The sequence below is a fragment of the Lepisma saccharinum genome, chromosome 4 (assembly GCF_977018435.1).
Source record: "Lepisma saccharinum chromosome 4, izLepSacc3.1, whole genome shotgun sequence".
Lineage (NCBI taxonomy): Eukaryota > Metazoa > Arthropoda > Insecta > Zygentoma > Lepismatidae > Lepisma > Lepisma saccharinum.
The window spans coordinates 60323870-60340597 of record NC_139232.1 but is presented as its reverse complement, the minus strand read 5'-3'; the positions used below and the strand labels follow the sequence as shown (position 1 = coordinate 60340597).

The 16728-nt window shown below is 38.5% G+C and overlaps 1 protein-coding gene across 1 annotated transcript; it reads left to right on the top strand.

Moving 5' to 3' along the window:
* Positions 1-801: 801 nt before the first annotated feature.
* On the top strand, positions 802-16713 carry LOC145987167 (uncharacterized). Its single transcript, XM_083121678.1, has 4 exons — positions 802-899; positions 1892-1926; positions 2893-3064; positions 15736-16713. Exons 1-4 carry the CDS (start codon positions 876-878, stop codon positions 16429-16431), a joined length of 927 nt encoding a protein of 308 aa, XP_082977804.1. The 5' UTR covers positions 802-875; the 3' UTR covers positions 16432-16713.
* The last annotated feature ends 15 nt before the right edge of the window (positions 16714-16728 follow it).

Below are 16728 nucleotides of genomic sequence, written 5' to 3'. Positions count from 1 at the left end.
TGTTTTCATCGCTTATTTAGTTACGGGCATATGATATATTCCAAAATGTTATTATACATTTGATGCGATGATTGGGCAATATTCACAAATATACACACTAAAGTCATTCCTTCAAATCAGCATAGCATCTCTTTTCTCAATGAGCAAATTTTGTATCAAATTTCCGAAACTCCAAAGTCCGGTAAAATGTATGACATGATTTTATTATAAAGCATGGGAAAGTGAGAAATGATTTGTGAATATCAGCGTTATTGTGAAACATATTATAAAATAAATATATGTTCTTATCATTAGAGTAGTTTTTACGTTGTAAGAGCACTTTATGCGCAAATGGGCTAATCAGGATGCTATTTCAAGTAGGATTGTCACCACTGAATTCTACTTCCGTTAATCTATCAACTCGTCAAATGCCCTTCAATATTTGTAATAAGGAACTGAAAAATTAATTTCGTAAATTAATACAGGGGCAAAAGGAAATTAAGGAAATAAAGCACCTTTGCCATAGAGCAAAACGTTTAATCGGCAAATACATTTTATGAAGAACTGTACTTTTAAGCTGGCCTATAGAATTTCGACGGTGAAGGCCGATAACGAATGGTCTTTAACAAAGCTTTTGTACTTTCGATAATAATGAGATAAGATGGAACAGAAATTCACTGAACTGTAATAGATATAATGAAACCTTCACTTCTTCCGCATCTTTCTTTTCAGAAAGAAAAATCCTTCAAACTATGTTGCGATCTATTTGCTTAGAGAGCTAGAATGTCGAAATCACTCTGTTATCTTGAGTTCGATTATGATGTGTAATTGTCGAGTGATTGGCATATACACGTATAAAAGGACAGTTACTTGCACTTTTTCTTCATTCGTACAAGATGGCAATCTCTGCCTTGGCAATTGTAAGTTAATGTTGTTAATATAGTCAATATGTGTTCATGTTTCTTCCTTGTGATCAACTTGTTCACCAAATACTCTGTAGAATGATGACTTATGACACATATAACAGTGTAGAATATTGCGGTTAGTTACATAATTATGCCATTTTTAATAGTCTGTTTCGCATTTAATTATTAAAATCATTTTTTTCAACTTAGAAGGTTTACCGAGACATTTAATGATTGCTGGATGTGCACAAAAAGTTCGAGCGTTGTTATTTTCACTATAAATAGCAAATTTGGGGAATACACATTCACAATCACTGCTTATTTCTGTTATTTTTAACCGATATCTTCTTTCATTTGTATGTGAAATATTAATGAAAAGACAAATTTTTACTCAACAACGAAGTTCTTATTCATATAAATATTATTGTTTGCATGTGAAAAGGTAGTTAATAAAGTTCTTGTTTAACAATACTTCCTCGGTGAGTTGAGAATGCATGATCATATCTTTAGCTGTTCAGCACAAACTTTAAATTTAGTGGGAACTAAAATTTGGCGTTTCATTTCTATTATAAGTCCATGTACATATACAGCGTGTCTCACACAAAACCAGGAGGGGCCTCCCCCATGGCGCAGTGGTAGCGTCATTGCCTTGTAATCAAGGGGTCCCGGGTTCGATACCCGGTGGAGGCACAAGTGGTTCGAATCCCACTTTAAACTGTAGGTCCAGTCCCGATTAGCCTTACTGTGCATAAAGTGGACTTAAAACAGCAACTCAAAACATAAAACCAGGACGCATCGTATGTATCGTTCTGTTTTAGGTGGGACACTCTGTAGAATCACCATTATGGAATAGGGTATGTCGAGATAAGTTGCATTCGTGAAAAAAAAATATGGAGTATATTTAAGGTGATTTCTCAGCATATAAGACTCAAACTTAGTTACATGAAATTATGATCCATCACCTATGGTTTCTAATAACAAACTTAATGCATATTATATTGTTTCAGACAGCACTGTTTAGCCTGGTCGTAACAAGAGCAAGGTAAGATTGTATTTTTCCCTATTTTTAGAACTAATTTTTCAAATTTGTAAATAAGTGTAATGTAGAAGGATTTGATAAATATGGCTAGAAGAAAATCACTATAATTGGTAAAATAAATAGAAAACTTATACCCCATGAAGATTCTGTGCTTAATCTGGAGTCAATTGTCATGTGAATAAAACTTATGACCACCTATTTCTCAACTTTTGTGGAGCATCTGCTCCGTTTCGCATGAATGCAAAAGGTTGAGAACAACAGAAATTGATTGATTAATTTGGTTCATTTTACTTTGCTTTACTACCACTTTTGGATAATCGCGAGGATGAGGATGGTGATGATATGATGAAATTGATGAATGACACACACAAAGAACACCCACGCCTAAGCCGGGATTCGAACCCTTCAGAAATTCAGCAAATGCTCATACAGAGTGTTTCAAAACTCGGGCAACCCAAACTTCTATAGCTTCTAATAACATGAAAATCGTATGAGATAGTTACACCGGTTTTTCTGCATCATAAAGCCTCATCCATTGAGATATTTTAATTTAATATTTAATTGTATAAATTAATCAATGGAGAAATACAGCTTTCATTTTTTTTCCAGAATGACACTTTTGGATGAGAAACACGTGTAAGAAATTATCGAAGAGCCATAATGATATCTCTGATGTCTGATAACATGTTAATCTGTCATTTGAGACCAATGTGAGTCATGTACAACATTTGATGGGTTTGGCACTGGCAATTATGTGGGTTAAAGGGGAAAATACCAGTTTAGAGGCATTTGACCTTAACTGGCAACACTAGCAGAACTGGCAATGTTAAGCATTCAAGATCAAGAATGGGGTTTTATTATGCAGAAAACTCGGTATAAATATCTCGATCAAAGCAACCCCATTGTAACTAAAATACTACAAACAAATAACTAGACGAAGTATCTCTTTATTATGTTGGTTTCTTCTAGCGAAGACGAGTTTGTATGCAAAACCCCTGGATTATACGCCCACCCGAATGATTGTGGAAAATTCATTCTCTGTCACGAAGAAGGCGAAGATGAAATGCAGAAGTCAACGAGAGCTTGTACAGAAGGACAAGGTTTCTGGGAATCAGAGGAACTTTGTGTGCCAAAGGAATACGTAAGTTTTACTTTAGAAGTTCAGTGCCGGTAATAAATTATTTACGGGGAGGCCCCAATAGGGAGACGAGGCAAAGGGGGCCAATCCAGGGGTGCCAACAAGGGGAATTTTTGGGGGGGACAAAATTTTATAGTTTAGCTGCCACTTCTAAATATTTTCACACAAAAATGGGGGGATCGTTTCATTTGAATGACTTGTTATTGATTTTTAGTCATGGTTATTATGAAAAAATATAAATATGCTGACCAAGGCAGTAATTTATTTTATTAAAAACATAAACTAAACGTAACGTTTCAACCTTCTAGCAAGGTCTTCATCTTTTGTACTTGATACAGAGTCTGATGAAGACCTTGCTAGAAGGTTGAAACGTTACGTTTAGTTTATGTTTTTAATAAAATAAATTACTGCCTTGGTCAGCATATTTATATTTTTTCATAGTAATGGAAACAAGGCTTAATGGTGTTATAATGGTTATTATGTACAGTTTCTCTACCTACCTGTGGCTATCGCGGCGATGGGGTTGAAATGAAGCACCACCGCTTATGCCCTTAGAATCAGTTTGGAAGGGGGGGTGCGCTGTTCGCATAATCAAGCCGACAAAATGTTAAAAATAAGGTTCAGTACATTAACAATGGCAGTGAAGGCAGTTTTGTACGTTTATGTTAGAAAACATGAATGAACCCTGCTTTTTCTATCTTGCAATGAAAGGTTTCGAATGTTATGCACCTTTCGATTGTTGGTATCTCGGCCAGTAGTAAACAATGTCTGGTGTTCTTCGGGCACTGCAGACTTCAGTCTAAGTGTTGGATGATCTCAGGCACGATTTGTTTCGCTTGCAGTGGCGGAGATTGGGAGGGGGAGAGGGCATGGGCGAATTGTCCCCCCCACTTTTTGCCACTTTTGCCCTTGCACTATGCTAAACATAATGTACTAAGGAAAAGTAAACTGACCTCCCCCCCCCAGTTTGGGCACTTTGCTCCCCTAGTTTTGGAACCCAATCGCCGCTACTGTTGTTGTATTCCTGTGCTATGACTGACTGGATAATTTATTGATTGATTGATTGATTTGTTGTTTTAAGTCCACTTTATGCACAGTAAGGCTAATTGGAACTGGACCTACAGATCCCAACCACTATATGTTACCACTGCGCCATCGGGGAGGCCTGACTGGATAATTGCATAATACTGTCAGTTTTCGTTTTCTAAAGCTTACTTTTATTGACTATGTAAAGTGAAAGGAGAACATCCATTCCAAAGAGTATTACAAGACAGTTCAAATAGAATACATGTGTGTGGTGTGGTGTACACGTGTAATACCATTCATCGCCGGAATAAGCGAAAAAAACACTATGAACTTAAACATGCATATAAAACTAAAAATAATATTCCCATAAAGTACAAAACTGTGGAAGTTAAATTTGGAAGTGGGCCTTGGCAAAATTACACCAGGTTCAGGTTCAGAACCAGGTAAACAAAATCAGCCTAATGAGATGAGCCACGAGAAACATGACAGGTAATTATTTTAAAAGTTTCTTTATGCTATCCTTCCTGTTCACATGGTTTGATTGTAAAGTGTTTCTGAAGCTTTGCAAATAAGTAGATGATATAGATTGAGTTTTAGCCTCTCTTTTTTACCTTGTGGTTAATCGCGATGGGAAAGATGGGATTGAAAAAGTTAGAAAGTTCATGTACGCACGACATAACGAGTTCTGAATAAGTTATGGATCTACAGAAATGGGTTAAGAATGGATTTCTTAAACCATACCGTGTTGTTGTCCAGTTTTCGACCTTTTCAAATTTGCAGGTATTATATAAAATAAGTTGACAAATTGCTCTGAAGAACGGACAATGAGTGTAATTAGAGCCATTAAAAACCGACTACGTTCGTGTATAGCTGATGAGTGGCTAATGTCTACCTTAATTCCATCCTGTGAGTTCAATATTTTAAAAGTGGAGCCAATTAAGGAAATTATCAATAAGCTTGCTGGAACAACGTCATTATCATTTGTGTCAAATCTTATTTCAATTAATGTCAAGTCATATACAATATACATGACATGTAATTGTCTAAATTGTAAACAATACCTAAAGTAAACACATATTGCTTAAATACGTGTGTATGTGTGTGTTACGCTGTTCCGCAAATTTTGTCTTGTCAAAATAATTTGAGCGAATAGTCCGGCATAAAGAGGAGGATGTTCTACCCGTTTTTGAGGGAGTGCGTCATAGGTCTTGCGGGGGGGGGGATGGGCACCTCGAAAATAGTACATGTCCGGATGCACTCTGGAAGTGTTGGCGCCCTAGTAAATAAACATTATTCTCACTTGTCAAGGGAATTAACTTTTTTTTCCCAGTGCAACCTAGCAGTCACGTCAAGTTTAAACTTACTGCTTTAAACAGTCATTGTCTACTTTGGAAACTCGGGAAATCTTAGAACCTTTGGTTTCAAGTCCTTGATAACATTTTACACTAATCAGTTCGCAGTATTTTTCTGAAGTACAGAGTGTCCCACTAGTATGGGGCCCCGGAAAAAGTGTTATAAAAATCTTAATAAAAGAGGATATGAAACCAAATTTGTACATGACATACCTTTATTGTTGAGAAATGAAGGTACATTACAAGAAGTGCTGGAAGTGACCTCCCCCCACCTGTATACACAGTTCAACACGGTGCTGCATGTTCGTGAATGTTGCTGCCAGAGTATCGGCGTGACTGCCTGGATTTCACGGCGGATGTTCTCACGTAACTCGTAACTCTTGTACAGTGGTGGAAAAAAGTTCTTCCCCATAAGACTTTAATGGCAGTAAATAATGCCGGAAGGGTAGGCAACACACATTGCACCATTAGGTGATCGGGTGATTCTGTCTGTCTCAAGAGCAACTCGTCTTTCATGCAAAAGCCAACAGGCACAGGAAATGTAGGAAAGTCACGTGACTTGTCAGGTGGAATGTTGTTCGTCAGAAAATCGCCTTTTCTCAAGGCAGGTCGCAGAACCGACAAGAGCTACACGTTAGGTATATCTCCGAAAATGATTCCCCTAAAAACGTTGAACGAGACGCTAAAACAATTCTTGCCTTAATTACTGTATGTGCCGCAGTAGCACAGTCGTGAGGGCGTTTTATTACCATGCGAGAGATCTGGGTTCGATCCCCGACGGGGGATAATCGGGATTTTGTCCACCTGTTCAAGCTGCTTCGGTGCCCACCCAGCGTCGTATAAAGTGGGTACCTGGAGGAAACTCTGGGGAAAGGGGGGGATAAGGCGGCCAGGAGCGTGGTGCTGATCACATCATTCCCACCTTCGGCCTGATGAAGAAAGCTTTGGGCCCCAACTCCACTAACTTCACACCCCCTATACGCCTTCATGGCTTGGTGCAAAGCACAAGGTAGGACTTTGCTTATTAATTTACTATACATCCCGATTTTGTCGGAACAAAACTTCCCAATCTCTACGTGGGCTTTCTTCCAAGTTCCGTAGGGATGTGAATAGGCTCCAATATTTCTTGACACAATTCATACATGTTATATTTCCTTATAAGAACAACAGCCGATATATTTTGTGTGCGTGTGTGTAAGGGGGAGGGGGTATAATCGAAACATGTGAGGTGATCCTTTTCCCACTACTCACTCCATTCTCAGAAATAAATCTCAATTCCACACACTGAATATGCAGCACTTTCTACATCTTAGCATGCAAATATCTACATAGTAGCAAAGTAATGTGTGGAAAGAGAAAAATTAACGATTTGTAACGGCAGTCCGGAAATTTTTTAGTTTATTTTTTTTCAATTTAAACTGACATTCATAACATTCATTAACAATCCCAATATTGACAAAAGAATAGCTTAGTCGTTCTGCTACTTTCAATTCTTCATTATCGTAGTCACCGTAACTCTCTCTCTCTCTCCTCTCTCTCTCTCTCTCATCCTTCCCGATGGCGCTGTTGTAGAGGAGTCGCCTTGTAATCAAGGAGTCCCCGGTTCGATACCCGGTGGAGACACAGTGGTTAGGATCCCACTTTAAACTGTAGATGCAGTCTCGATTAGCCTCTGGGTGCATAACGTGGACTTAAAATACTAAATGAAAATAAAAATCAAAATCACCGTAACTCTATACAAAGCCAGAGGATCCATTTTTGAAACCTGTTGAGGCTTAGATGTAGCATTGCATTCGAATCATTACCCATCATCTTCATCGTCGCGATTATCGCAAGGATTAAAAATGCGACACGAAATAACCCAAACAGAAGCTTGGAATCAATCTGAATATTGGTTACGTTGGATACGTGGTAGAATTGTCTTAAATATCACTTCCTGTGATGTAATAGAGTTTCTGATTAGAGACCATTTGTATAATACATCGTTGTTGCGAACAATAAGTAGTTTCAAATTCACCACACTCTTCGGTTGTTTAGAAATCGTAAGGAAGAAGGATCTCTAAATTTCCGCTTTAACATGTCAAATGAACTTTAAAATAAGTTCAGTGTAGGTCACAAAAGAGATTTACATATTGTTATGATATCTTTTAAACACCACGAAATCGAATTCCAATAGAATACGATACTACTCCTTACGTTCCTGTAAATGTTCACCATTAGTCTGGCGAAAAAAAGTAACGAAGATTTCCGTGTTTCCTTGAGGAAAGATAAGGCGTCCTCTTGTAGGAAGCAAGCACTAACTGCTTCGATCATTGACCTTCACTGCCAGAGTGACTCACAGCTGGCCTTATCTCGTTCCAGTGTGCGTATAAAACAGGTATTTTATTTCGTTCGTTCCAACCCACAGTTATATCAAGCTAACATTCTATAATTTTCGTAAAATATGTAGTAAACAAATTGTATACATTATGGTCTTCCAGTGTGTTGTTGCCTCCTGCTATTTACACGCGGGAGATGGGGGTGTTGTAAACGTTTCTGAACCCAAAGGTCGAGCACGAAGGAAAAGTTGTGTAAGCATTGGAGGCAATAACAAGGTAATAGAAGTTGAAGGAAATGCTGGAATGAATAATATCAGAAATTGAGTAAAAACTGTTCTCATCACGCATAGGGCTATCAAATCGCTCTTCAGCGGAGAGTAAGACAAATTGTCTCAAAATGTTGGACACGAACGTATTTACTAGGACATCTTAGCATATAACAAGAATATGACATCTTCAGCTCAAAAATTAATGTTGAAGTGAACGGTTGAGTTCAAAATTCCTCAACTGCTAATTAATAGCACGGCTGTATGTGATTTCAACTTGTGTATGTAAGACAGAACGTTTTTCGTCGATGTGGGGCCAGGAAGAGAAAACAATCCATGAATTCGGGAAGGAAAAAATTCAAATTTCGTAAACGAAGTCTGGAAGTTCTTGTTTATTAATATGTAAAAAACTACTATACACTGGGAAAAAACAGAATTGTGTGCCTTATTTCTCCAATAAGGAGAATAATTACTTGTTACTTCGAACAAATTACCGACACTTATATCGATAAAACTTCACAAAGTAAGCATTTTTATACATATATCCGGACTTTTCCGGATCTAGAAAATCGTGAAGTAATTTCTGAGCTTTTCCGAACATCCAGTAGCAAACATGCACACTCTTTGATTTAAGCATACTTCTCCAAGAAACCACGTTATCTTAGACTCCCCTCAGTTTTTCTGTTTCTCCATCTAATTTGAAGTTACGTGATGCCCAAAATACGTATAAGGCATTTGAGATTTCTTTCAAATTCCTTCCGGAGGCCAGACACAACTATAAAATGTAGGACACGTCCGGAAATAAGAATGATTCTTATAAGTCTTTTTATTTTCTTATTTAGCGTCGTTTTTCTTTCACTTCTTGCTAATCGCGACGATGAGGATGAGTGATATGATGAAATTGATGAAGGGGCACTCACAAAGAACACCCATACGCACGACGGGATTCGAACCCAGGACATCAGACATCGTAGCGCACTGTGCTAACCACTCTGTCACGGGCTTAATTATTATAGCCCTAATCGTTCCTCAAGTATTTTTCCTATCTTTAACTACACACGAAACATAAAGAACAATCTAAATAAACAGGTGCCAGTTCACACTCTAACCGTAAAAAAACATATGCATGTGAAAATGCAAAATAATATTTATTTTTAGGTAGTTGTGACTTATTATTGTATATTAAAGAAATATATTAGTGATAAAATGACGGAAGTAGAGGAACATCTCCAATGAAACACTCATGCCTTATGGATATTTGTATTTCTTGCCGAACAAGGTTCCGAGTTCGAGTTCCGACCAAAATGGGTTCATTGTGTATGTTCATTCCTGTCTTTAATGTGATCATAAATCGTCGTCATGAATAATTTAACTTCAGAGGAAGAAAACTGAGGTAATTACTAATAAAAACAATAACAAAACAAATTTGATCTTAAAGCCCTGCGTGCGCCCATGGGGCCAGGGGAGGGCAATGGCCCCCTAATCATGGACGTCTGCAGAGTTTTTCCACGAAGAGACAAGCAAGGTATTTTTCCATGGGGCATATTACCCCGATAATTGTGTTGCATTATCGCATTCCTGCATCCTCATTATAATAATTAATGTAAATTATTATGACTGAAATCAAATTATACATGTGAAAACGTACTTTTTGGTTGACATTCGTTTTCTAAGGGAAAGATGTGGCAATCCTTGCCCCCCTTCCAGACATCTATGCCCCTATATTATTATATTTTCACCTAGATATTTAGGATAGATGAATCCTATCGCCGTTATTAAACTATATTATACTCTTAAAGAAAGTTAAGTATTTTCAAGCCGATGAAAGTTCAAAGCAACTACGGGGGAAGGAGGTGCACTGGCGAAACCACAGCCCCCCACAACCTTGAACGGAAATCAATTTTAGGGGGCAAACATGGAAGTAAAGGAAAGCAAGAGTAGCAGAATCTAAGAGTAGCAGGACAAAAGGATACTCAGGATGGATTTTGTTTTCACGTCTTTCGTGCACTATTTCTTCCAGACTGCCAAGAGCACCTGCGGGGGGGGGGGGGACAGAGCTGCAATTGCCCCCTTGATTTCAAATTTTATACAAATATAAATACCTTTTGTAAAATGTTCTTGCTCGCTTCGCTCGCAATATCTGCTTTTCTTGCAGTCTATTCAAGTTCAGAGCCGTAGCTAGGGGTCAACGGGAGTTAACCCTGGACGCCAAACGATCTAAATGAAAAAAAATGTAAAATAGAATAATATGGCGCTCCATGAATTTTTCGCCCATATTAAATCGACATTGTTTTCATTTTGCAAAAATTTGGATCTGAAAATTTATTGGTTGCTTCGCTCGCAATTTGTTTTCTGTAATGCATTTTAAATTACCGAGGAGAGAAGTACTGCTGCTAAAAGGTTTTCTCTTAAGTGCATGAACAATTGTTTGGAGGAAAAGGAACGCGCAGATTTGAGAGACAATTTATATGATTTTTACTGTTGGTATATAAGTATGTGTGTGTGTGTGTGTGTGTGTGTGTGTGTGTTGTATATATATATATATATATATATATATATATATATATATATGTGTGTGTGTGTGTGTGGGGGGGGAGGGGTGTATATATAAACACACCCATCAATGCAATAAAATTTAAACAAGTGAGATGAAATTACGTTATTCTTTTCCGGCCTGAACTATCATCAAGGCTATCCCCCCTAATCAGAGGGTCTGCGCACGCCTATGACGGGGACTGACACTTTACGTAGGTGTAGACACGCTTCGTACAATTTGATGATATCGCGATTACGTAATGGATGTGCAGCCACTTAACTGAACCCCCCAAAATTCACATTTTATTACTAAATTCTAAATTAGCATAATATCACATAGTTTACCTATTCATACCTTTGGTGCACTTTGTGGATTGTGCATTAATCAACATCAGGTTAATCGCGGCAGGCAAAGTGGTGGGAAAATGACAATGGAACACAACGAGGCCCTTGGTTCCCAATTAATGAAACTTTGTCTACGTGCAACTGAGTCGCTGCGTGAAATCGCTGAAAATGTCATTTATTAATTTCTTAATTTTGCTTATTTTATTTGCTTTTCTAGCACTTGGCGTCAACAAAGGCGATGAGGATGATTAATGAAGTTATGAAATGGATGATAGGACATGATGATCCATGTCTTACACAAAATTCTAAGTTGGGACTAATGAATATCGATTCGTCTTATCATTTGTCAAGTAGTTACTTTTAACTCCAATCTTTTTCAAGGACTTCTGGGTTGACAGCATGTGTGTTGCGCGATGATGATTCGACGAAAACCACCATTTCAGTGAACTTTCTTGACAATGACTCTAATATCAATAAAGATAACATTTTCTTACGAATAGCTGTTGTTAAGAAACCAATTCCTGAAACTTTTTCTGGTAGTCTCACGGAACCCAGCTGTCGTTTGTTATGGCTGGGCCTGGGACTATGACTCACGCTGCTGTCAATACTCAATCATTCCCGAGAATCCAGGCCCGCCAGGCAAATCCAAGCGACAATTTTGTTATTTGGGTTGCATAGACAACAGGCTTTAAGATGTTACGATATCGTAGGTCTCGTGGCCCAAGAACTACTTTCCATGACTGTACACACACCTTAAAGGTAGTGTGTACAAGAACAAACCACGCACAATCGACGAGTTACGTGAGAACATCCGCCGTGAAATCCAGGCAGTCACGCCGATACTCTGGCAGCAACATTCACGAACATGCAGCACCGTGTTGAACTGTGTATACAGGTGGGGGGAGGTCACTTCCAGCACTTCTTGTAATGTACTTTCATTTCTCAACAATAAAGGTATGTCATGTACAAATTTGGTTTCATATCCTCTTTTATTAAGATTTTTATAACACTTTTTCCGGGGCCCCTTACGAGTGGGACACTCTGTACTTCAGAAAAATACTGCGAACTGATTAGTGTAAAATGTTATCAAGGACTTGAAACCAAAGGTTCTAAGATTACCCGAGTTTCCAAAGTAGACAATGACTGTTTAAAGCAGTAAGTTTAAACTTGACGTGACTGCTAGGTTGCATTGGAAAAAAGGGTTCGCTTCGAAGCGACGCGTGTTGCTTGTTTCGTTATGAAATCTCTATAACTCGTGAACCATATCTCGTCGATTTCAATATTTCATACCCTAACAGTGTAACACAAAGCACTCAATTATTGCATTTCAAAGATACATACAGAGTCGAGGAACTCTCCCCTTCTACTCTATACGCCTTTCCCTGTTTTCTTTCTCATTGATTCTTTCTTCCTTACACCCCCCTCCTCTCTGTCCTATTTTATGTCTTCTTCATTTGTGGATGTCTCAATCTTCTTCGGATTTTCTTATTTCACTATGTATTTATTCATCTGAGCATTTGTTTCTGAATTTTATTTATTTTTCTTTCGTTCTATCTTACTTTCCTCCTCTATTTCTTCATTCTTTCTATCTTTTCCTGCCTCTTTTTCTCTCTTTCTTCCTCTGGTTCTACATTTCCTTCATCCTATGTTATTACAAAGGCGCTACACCATTCAAACACTTGACATAACTTCTGCAATTCCAGGGGTGTGCAGTGGCGAAGCGTGCTGTCTCGGGAAGGGTAGGCACAGGACGGAGCAGGGTTTGGGGGAGGGGAAGATGTGATTTTTTTTAACAGTAGTATGTTAAAATATAGCCCCTAGAAAATAAAAGATAACATATTGCCTGAATCTCGTCTACTTAAGTCGGGATAGTGATTGTAAAGGATAATGTAGTGATTAACGCTCTCGCCTTATAATCAAGAAGTAGAAGGTTCGATTCCCCCTGGAGGCATTGGTTCAGATTCTACTTTAATCTAGTCTCGATTAGATATCTGAGAATAAAGACGCTTCTGTCTCGAAGGTCAGAAAAAAGTGACAATGAGACTCGATGTTCTGACCACGCGTCACCCAATGAAAAAGCCGCTCTGTCAGGCCCTAGCCATCTTACATTTGTTAGATTAAAGCTGCTCGTAAAAATTATTTGCTACTTCAATAACAGTATTGTAAATGTTTCTCGCATTACAGAAATGGTTGGTTCACTTGATCGTCACTTAGCGTTTATTACTTTATAATGCTGACCTCCGCGGCAGATTGGTTATAACAGCGTGCTACGACAAGGGCCTCAGGTTCGAATTCCCACCTGGGCATAGGTGTTCTTCGTGAGTGTCCCTTCGTCAATGTCATCATATTATCACTCATTCTCATCTTCCCAATTAGCCAAAAATGGCAGAAAGCCAAGTAAAATAAACTAAATCTATCAATCAATTATTTCTTTTTAACTTTTTTATGCATATAATTCTTCTTCAACAGGCGACTTTTTTTAAAAAAAATTATAATATGATTTAGAAAATGATGAAATGCTAAATGAGAACACGGACTGTGTAACACACCGACCAGAAAATTTCAGTAACATGGATTTTCTCTATACGTTTGCATTGTACGTACTTTGCCCCATTTTAAAAGTAGCGCGTTTTCAGTTATGTCACTAATCATGAAAGGAAATTTCGTCTCAATATCCCTTTCCTCAAAGAAATAAAATACTTTCCCTCTCTGAATCGAGATTGGTGTGGGGCACATCCAGCAGCTAACACTTCGCGAAAAGCGGTTCCTCAAAAGAGCTGAAAGCACCAAACTTAACACTGGTAACCAACTTGCATGCATTATTTGCAGTTAGAATTCTAATAATGCCTACTTTGATAGGTTAGGAGACCAGGTTTAGAGGTGTTAGCAACACATTTTCGCTACATGTTAGCAGCTGGGTGTGCTCCGCTCCCGGCACAGCTCTGAATCTTCCATGGAAACACTGCTTCAACAAGCTCTGTACGTCCACTGCCTTTTTCGTCACGCGCTCGTACACGATCGCACTCTTCGGAAGTCAGGGAGAAAGGGTGAGAGAGAGAAAAGAGGCCGGCCTCTCAGGTTACATTACAGGCGAACGTACCCCTGAAATTATGCTTTCCCGCACGGATCTCATAGGTTGTTATGGGACCAGCTGAGGCACTCTCGGGCGGGCCTCGCTGAATGCTCACATACGGTTCCAGGCAGGGTTGCAAACTTGCGGTAATTATCGGAAGACCAAGAATTTCAGTTTTCTTTTATTAAGCGTCGTTTAATGAAATTTATAAGTAATAAAATAATCCGTTATAGACAAATATATTAGGGTAGGCCCGGCCTCCGGGCCTCATAGGACGCTTCGCCACTGGGGGTGTGTTGATTCATGTTGGGTGAATGAATGAAATGTCACACAGCTTATGATTACAAAAATGTATTGTAATAACTAGGATATTACACAAAGAGGATAATTTGTAGACTACAAAGTATCACCATTTATGGCCACGGCGCACTTGCTCTCGAACACGCAGTTTCTTACGTCACACATATGAGTAATCCTTCACGCGGCAGCATATCAATGCCATCTAGCGAGCAACTTAACATTAAATTATAATCATATTACAGAACTGAACACCAGGTGTCCCGGGTTCGAATCCCGTTCTGGGCATGAGTGTTCTTTGCGAGTGTCCCTTCATCAATATCATCATATCACCACTCATTCTGAACGTCGAGATTCGCCAACAGTGGCAGAAAAGCAACACTAACAAAAATCAAAACAAACGTTTTAAATCCATTTATTTAAGTTATTTAACGGATGATGGCACAGAAATGAGATGTGCTAAATATCTCCGCAATATGTTTTTTTCAGAAATACGACTTCAAACATTGCTCAAGCAGACATGTTCTCTGATTGTCCTGGGGTCACAGGTCGTGAAGGTATGCAGTGCTTTCTACAAGCTTCATAAACTTAGCATTAACTTTGAAAGCGACGGCATAAAAATGTAATTAATTCTTGTGTAAAACGCGCGCATATGTGTGTGCGCGTATATACGTACATAAGATATTAAATATGATTCTATATATTTAGGCTTACTATACGTCCGGGATTAGCCCGAACAGTCCTGTTTTTTTTAGTGCTGTCCGGGGTGATGTCCGGGATTGCAAAATGTCCGGGGTTTTGAGAATCTGAACATGAAAATAGCTACCGGTATTGAATATTCACGACCAATTTTTAAGGTGTTTCAAAAGACTGATATTTCATGTACCAATATTTCTAAAATGGTTGAGTTTGCTATGTCTTTGCCTGGAACATCTGCTCCAGTTGAGAGAGTATTTTCAATTATGGGGGATATTTGGTCAGCAGAAAGAGGTATACTTCTAGTATCCACTGTTAAACATCTGCTGAATGTTAAAACTAATTCAGAACTTTCATGCTGTGAATTTTATGATGTTATTGAAACAAAGAAGCCATTTCTGAAAAAAAGTCACGTCTAGTGAAAAGTTCAACTGAGTCAACTAACAGAACAGAGAACAGAGAGGCTTCCTAAACATCAGACAATGTATTATTCAATTAAAGATTTGAAAATTAATTGATTGATTTTAGAAAATAATGTTATATTTTTCTCCTTGTACAATTTATAGTTTAATGTTCCAAAAAAATGTTAATTCTTTTAAGTAATTTCAATTTATTTTTGTAAAGAAAACTGAAATTCAGCAGTAACGAGTTGATCGCAAATATGTCCTGGGTTTAACCCCAAAAAATATGGTAAGCCTATATATATTGATAATCCCTCACTGTATTTGTGTCCTGATTGAAATAATGTATATTTTTTTGCCACTAGGTAAATTCCTGTTGGAACGAGGACGAGTGGGCTGAACACTCCAAGACATTCAAGTCAAGAAACTGGCAACAGTGGGACGTTTCAATGAGGCAGAGAACTTGCCAAAATGAATCCTTTACGTGCCTCGACTGTAGTAATCTGGCACAGTGCTTGCATGTAGGTGACCACTATCTTGCAGTTACAATTGAAACTTGCAGCGACGGAACATACTGCAACGACTATGAACTAGACTGCACCGACGTATGCACCTACTGCGAATTCAATTGTACAAGTCCGGGAATGTTTCCCGATTTGAATAACTGTAGCGTGTTCCATTTCTGCACCAGCGATGGCACAATGATGACGGACACCTGCCCCGAGGGATCATACTACGATGCTGTTTCGACACTTTGCGGTGAAGACGTCCCATGTTCGCAGTTTCCAGTTCCAGCTTGTGAACGTGATAACCAAACCCTTCCCTTGGCGAGCAATGACAACATCTATTATACATGCGAGCTCCAAGAGCATGCTCTTTGCCCAAGTCTGGCTCATTGCCCTGCTGGAGAAAGGTTCGATGGTGAAAGATGTACTGACGGTGGTGATCCCGGTGTGACTACTACAACCGAAACAACTGAAACAACCGAAACCACTGAAACAACCGAAAACACTGAAACCACCGAAACCAGCACAAGCACCGAAACCACCGAACCCATCTAAAAATCGAGAATAAATACCCAGTTCGCTTAATGTACAGTCACGGACACTTCTGGATTGAAACAATCCCATTAATTTTCAATGTGATCATTTCAACCCAGAAGTGTCCATGATTGTACAACCGCACGGTGCCAAATAAACTTCTCTCAATATTTAAAATATATTTCGGATACAACTTAAAATTAGCATTATTATTTTTTAATCATGTTTTGTAATTGTGTGTGTCTGCGTAATTCAACTTTTCTTAACTTGAATAAATAGCATATTGCAATTTGAGTATATGAATGAATTTATTTATTT